This window comes from Saccostrea cucullata, unplaced genomic scaffold (genome assembly GCF_032062105.1).
Source record: "Saccostrea cucullata isolate Sc308-1 unplaced genomic scaffold, CSIRO_AGI_Scuc_v1 ctg4079, whole genome shotgun sequence".
Classification (NCBI taxonomy): Eukaryota; Metazoa; Mollusca; class Bivalvia; order Ostreida; family Ostreidae; genus Saccostrea; species Saccostrea cuccullata.
The window spans coordinates 127,177-133,154 of record NW_026918104.1 but is presented as its reverse complement, the minus strand read 5'-3'; the positions used below and the strand labels follow the sequence as shown (position 1 = coordinate 133,154).

The window sequence follows — 5,978 nt, the reverse complement described above, 5'->3', positions numbered from 1 at the left end:
TTTTTTCTTGACAATCCAACCCCTCCCACTCCCAACGATGCTATATGCCTGTGTGTCAATGATTAAATACGCAAGAATTTAATTCAATATACACATATTGTATCCGAAAATTGCGATTTTTCATATCAGAACATGAAATAAAGTTTTTGTAAGGAAAAAAGAAATAAGGGAACCGCAAGGCAGAGCACGCCTTTACAAAAAGCATATCAGTCTATTAATCAAAGCTACATACGACATCAATCCCGAGGCAAAGTACGCTAGAGAAAGAGATTGCAAAAACTAAAAAGCTTCTTGGGATATCACTCGGAAATGAAAGTTTTAAATAAACGCACAAATTGTATAAATTTATTACCTTGACCTTTGGTCCCAAAAATAGATAGTGGTCTTCTTTAAGTATTATAGGGTTGTGGTATAAATTATCATTGCAAGGTTTCTGGAGATACCGCATGGAAACAAAAGTTTTAAAATAGACAGATGTTATCTATTTTATAACCTTGACCTTTTGACCTCAAGATTAAATGGGATCTTCCTTAGGTCAAAGGGAGTTAATGTGTAAAGTTTCATTGCCAAAACGTAATGGCATGGAAAAAACGAAATCATTACAGACAGACAGAACTACAGATGGATGGACAGACAAACCAAAATTAAATCCCCCACTTTCAGTGGGTAAAAAATAACCCACAAGCACACACACAAAAGCGCATCAATGTGTCCCCCGTCTCGGTTGCGAAAATATTACTTAACCATGAACCTTGTCTGCTTCTGTTCACTGTTGCAAGCACTACCTAGACAGAAGTGTTAATTCATTGATTTCAAACATGGGTGCCTGTTTTGTTCTATTACATGTAAGATATGCTCTATTTCTTTTTTTCAGACTATCTGAAGTTTTGGATTACCTCAATCAAGACTTTTGGGGGCACTAAGGCACCACTGTTCATAATTGTCACACACACACAGAAAGATCTAAACTGACATACATATTTACTGATGTAAGTATCTAAACTGACATATATATTTCAGACTAGGTTTCAATTATGAAAATGATGATGTGACAAGAAATTATTAGAATAAATAAATTTTGTTCTCTGATTTTGAATGTAGGAAAAATGCACAGAACAAATAATTTTCTTTTGTTCGTGTAAGCCAAAGACCCAATTGAGCTTGTCTGACTAAATTCGTCTCTTGGTTTATTTTTTGACAATTTTATTTCAATTCAAAATGTTCTATAAAAAAAATTAACAGGACACCTTAATTTGAATTCAAATGGAAACATTCCAAAGTTGTGTAGATTTCAATATTCTTGCCAAAACATGATTCTGGCGACAGAGTAAGACCAAAATAAGGGAGCAATTCTCACTCTATGTATGTTTTATTCTGAACAAGATGTGTTTGTGAAACACTATGCGCCCCGCAGCAGAAAAGTTTGAAAAAGCTTTTTTTAGCATGCAGGTCACAGTCAATGCCACAAGGTCATTGACCTTGGTGTCATTTGCAAGAATATAATAGTGGAGTGTGCATATCAAATATGAAGTCTTTATCTTCTATGGTTCAAAAGTTAAGGCGAAAAGTCCAAAAATCTATATTTAGCATATAGGTCAAAGTAAAGGTCGCAAGGTCATTGACCTCGATGCCATTTGAAAGAACTTTATTTGTGGAGTATGCATGCCAAATATGAAGTCTCAATCTCTCAAGTTTCAAAAGTTTTGGTGAAGGTTGAAGCTGACGACAGACAGACAGACAAACAGAGAAACAGACAAACACACAGAAAAAAAACAATATTTATCCTAGATATATCCATCCGAACGCATAAAAATGGCTGGGCCCACTTTGTCATAACGTTTGAAGCATCCTTGGATATATGCTGCAGCTGATTCAAAGGCCATGTTATACTGTGTCGTGATCCTTGGGCAATGCTGACCCTTTCGGGCTAGTATAGAGCCACACTAATATGCGCCAGGTCTATATCTTTCTTATGGATAAACTTTAAGGGTTCCTGTTTTACATAAAAAATGCTTATGACCAGAGGGTATATTATGTCTTTGACCCTCGGTCATCTGTACATCTTCAAGGATGCTGACAGAAAAATGTCATAATTTATGTCCAGTTCATACAATATAAAATGCAAACATTATAAAACATATCTTTCTTATACATAAATCTGTTGAGCTCCCATTTTACATAAAGATTGCTTATGACCGGAGGGTGTGTCATAACTCTGATCCAAGGTTATTAATGCAAGAGCAAGGTTTCATTCATAAAGCAGTATAATGAGAAATTATATTTGTACTAAAACTCCTTAAGCATTTCTCTCTTCTCTTAAATCCATAAAAGATTCATGGTTTGACGCCTCTGTGAAAAAATCTGTGGGAGTATTTGTCCCTTTTAGACAGTTCTAATTCAAATGGCTAATCTTTAAAAAAAACATTTCATTTCATTATTTCAGACACTGAGAGGTGTAGAATTATCAAATCTTGTAAATTAATGCATCTTGGGGCCTAAAACCATATTTATGAAGAAGTATAGTAGCCACCAAACCCAACCGGACACAAAGCAGTCCCACAGCAGTCCCATTTGGCGGGGTTTATTAATTAAATTGGCAGAGCTTACTCAGAAATGAGATTTCCAATAAATTATAGACCTTTATAAGGCAGTTGAAATTGATTCTGTGTAGTATATCAGGAATCTTTATTTGTATGCGAGGGTCATTTATGAACAGTACACGCCTAGACAAAATTTGAAATAAAATTAATAGAAGGAAGAAGACTTTCACACCTACAAGTACATGTATGAATGACACTGAACATGAACGTTTAATCACAATAATTTGGTCTGATATTAATTCAATTTCTTTCTTTTATGTCATTAATTTTATACTGGTTCCCATATTTATTTTTTTATACGGAAAATTAAACTTGCATTGATTATCTTCCACTAGAATTAGCTTTAAATAAATCCTACAATAAATTGCATGCTTATACTCATACTATCGGGATACTCTTGAGTACTGGGGTTTTTGAAAGTAGTTTCTCTAGCTCTGTAATACTCAGTTATAAGAGTTTTCTTTGTAAATGTTAAAGTTTACAACTTTTTAAATCACCAGAATTGAATCCCCAGATTATGTTCAAAATTAGCTGCAATTTAATGTAGCCCTCTCCTTTTTTTGGGGGGGGGGGTGGAGAGAGAGCTACATTTCTTTAAGATCTCTCTGTAATGGTGTAATGCGGCAGCGATTCACTCCCGCACGAATTTTGGCTCAAATTGTCAGTAAACAGCTTTTTTACGAATATGTCTAACCTGGACTTCCAAAATATAGTTATCCAAGACATAAATCGATCTAAAAATATACAGAACAATTCATATATCTGTATTTATCGTGTATGTCACATCACAACTTCAATTTATCCGCGATATTTACTGACCTTGACACATTTTATTTTGGGACAGCAAATGCAATTAAGGATCTTAAGGGAGCGGATTTCTTTGGAATTGCATTATTTTGAGCCTAAATATTGCTCTTTACAAAAAATAACACATGGATTGATTTTATTTACTAATGTTTAGTGTTACTATTTATCACAATTATTTAAAAACATCAATATTTGCTTTATTGAGTTATTCTAAATTTCAAGCGCAAGTTTCGGTACGTCACGCGTGAACTGTTTATTTTACATGGTTTTCGCGTTTAACGGGCTATGGTGTCGAATAAAAATTTTGTCTTATAAGAAATAAGTTGAATGTAAAAACAATTTATTCTGCCTGCAGTCGCCCGTATCTAAAAAATATTTTTGCACCATTACGGAGATGCTGTGGAATTGTAGCCCTCCCCAGAAAACATCAGATAAAAAAAAATCAGAGAGAGCTACATTATTGCAGCAAGTAAAAAATTAATCAATTCTGAAAAAAATAGATTACGGATTAGCAACACATTTCATTTATCAAATTTCTTTTGCATTACATAGATTATTATTAGGGTAATTGTTGACCAGCATGTTCAATAATGTGTAACACTGATAGTGTACTCAAATAAAATGCATTCACTTTGATTTTCTGCCCATTGGCGATTAAAGCCTCTGGTGTTGATACCATTTTATACATATTAAACGGCCAGGTAAATACAAACAAAACAAAAAAAAAATATCCCAGTATTTTCAACTGCTCATTTTTTTGGTCACAAATTGTCCATCTTCCGTCCGTCTGTCTGTCCGTCCGTCTGTAAACTTTTCACATTTTCGACTTCTTCTCAAGAATCACTGGGCCAATTTTGACCAAACTTGGTTCAAAGCATCCTTGGGTAAAGGGGAATCGAAATTATTAAAATGAAGGGTCAAGTCCCCTCACAAAGGGAGATGAACACATAAAGACAAAAATAGGGTGGGGTCATTAAAAAATCTTCTTCTCAAGAACCACTAGGCCAGAAAAGCTGAAACTTATGTGGAAGCATCCTGGAGTAGTGTATTAATTTTATTTTATTTTATTATTATTATTTTTTTTATTTTACCAGATTTATATAGCACTTTTTTCATAGACATGTTCAAGAGTGCTTTACAACAAACAAGATATAGCAAATGCAATACAGTGTTTCAAATCGAAATTAAAATCAATAACTCTACCTAAGAATAACATAGACAGATATACATTTAAAATTACCAGTCGTAAAAATCTAATAAGACTATCAGAATTAAGCACAGATATAACATAAAATAATATTTAGACTACTTAATACAAGTTTCGATGAGTTTGTAATCAAAAAATTATATTACTTTAAAATCGAAAATTTAAAAAACGTTTAAAAATTAGGTTATAAAGTTTACATGAAAAAACACATAGCAGAAAGTAAAAACTTTAAAATATCACATTTTAGCACCATTTCCTACTCAATATATACAATGTCTTTTGATTGTTAATACCTCTAGTTACTCAACATAATAGGAGCGGAAAAGATGTGTTTTAAGCTGTCTTTTGCAAGCGTTAAGTGTCTTGGCGTTTCTAACTGACTCTGGCAGTGCGTTCCATAATCTTGGTGCAGCATGGCTAAAACTACGTCTTCCAAATGTCACAGTTCTGGTACGTGGTATTACAAGTGTTAAAGAATTGCTAGAACGAAGGTCTCTAGCTGGTCGGTACACACACAATAAGTCTATAGTGTATTGTGGGCACTGTCCATGGAGAGCCTTGTAAGTGTACAGTAGGACCTTGTAATCGATCCTTTGACAAATTGGTAGCCAATGAAGTTCCTTGAGCACTGGTGTTATATGGTCATGACGAGGAGTTTTTGTGATGATTCTGGCAGCTGTGTTCTGAACTCGTTGTAGTTTATTCACTGTCAATTTTGGAATACCGAAGAGCACCGAATTACAATAATCAAGCTTTGATGTTACTAGACAATTAACTAATATTTTTGTTGCATCGGTTGTAAGGTATTTCCGTATGCGTCCGATGTTTCTGGTGGTAGGCAGATCTACAGACAGTGTTGACGTGTTTCTCCATGTCCATTTGTGGTGTGAAGTGAGCACCAAGATTTCTGATGCTGTCATTTGATGCTGAAATAGATGTCTTACCAACCGTCATATTTTCGACATGTTTGAGATTGTTTTTGGAAGAAAACAACATTACTTCGAATTCTGTTTTTTCAGAGTTCAGTTTTAGCATGTTTCCATTCATCCACATAATGATTTCCGTTAGACAGGACTCTACGCGGTTTATTGCTTCAGATTTCAACAAAATGTCTATGGGTTTAAACGAAATGTACAGTTGTGAATCATCAGCATAAAAGTGATGCATTAGACCATGTTTACCACAGATAGCACCTACTGACTTGGTATACATTGTAAATTATTTCGGCCCCAATACGGATCCCTGTGGAACACCAAAATTTATAGTAAATGGATCAGATAGCTCTCCTTCAACACAAACAGTTTGTTGTCTACCATTAAGGTACGCTGAAATCCAGGAAAGGGCGTTATCTTTGATTCCGTAGA

General features: G+C 34.4%; 1 protein-coding gene across 1 annotated transcript; it reads right to left on the bottom strand.

Annotated features, from left to right (window-relative positions):
* Positions 1–4,913: 4,913 nt before the first annotated feature.
* Positions 4,914–5,568, bottom strand: LOC134247212 (uncharacterized). The gene is made up of 2 exons (XM_062729593.1): positions 5,463–5,568; positions 4,914–5,320 (listed from the first exon to the last, which is right to left on the bottom strand). Exons 1-2 carry the CDS (start codon positions 5,566–5,568, stop codon positions 4,914–4,916), a joined length of 513 nt encoding a protein of 170 aa, XP_062585577.1.
* Between the last annotated feature and the right edge of the window lie 410 nt (positions 5,569–5,978).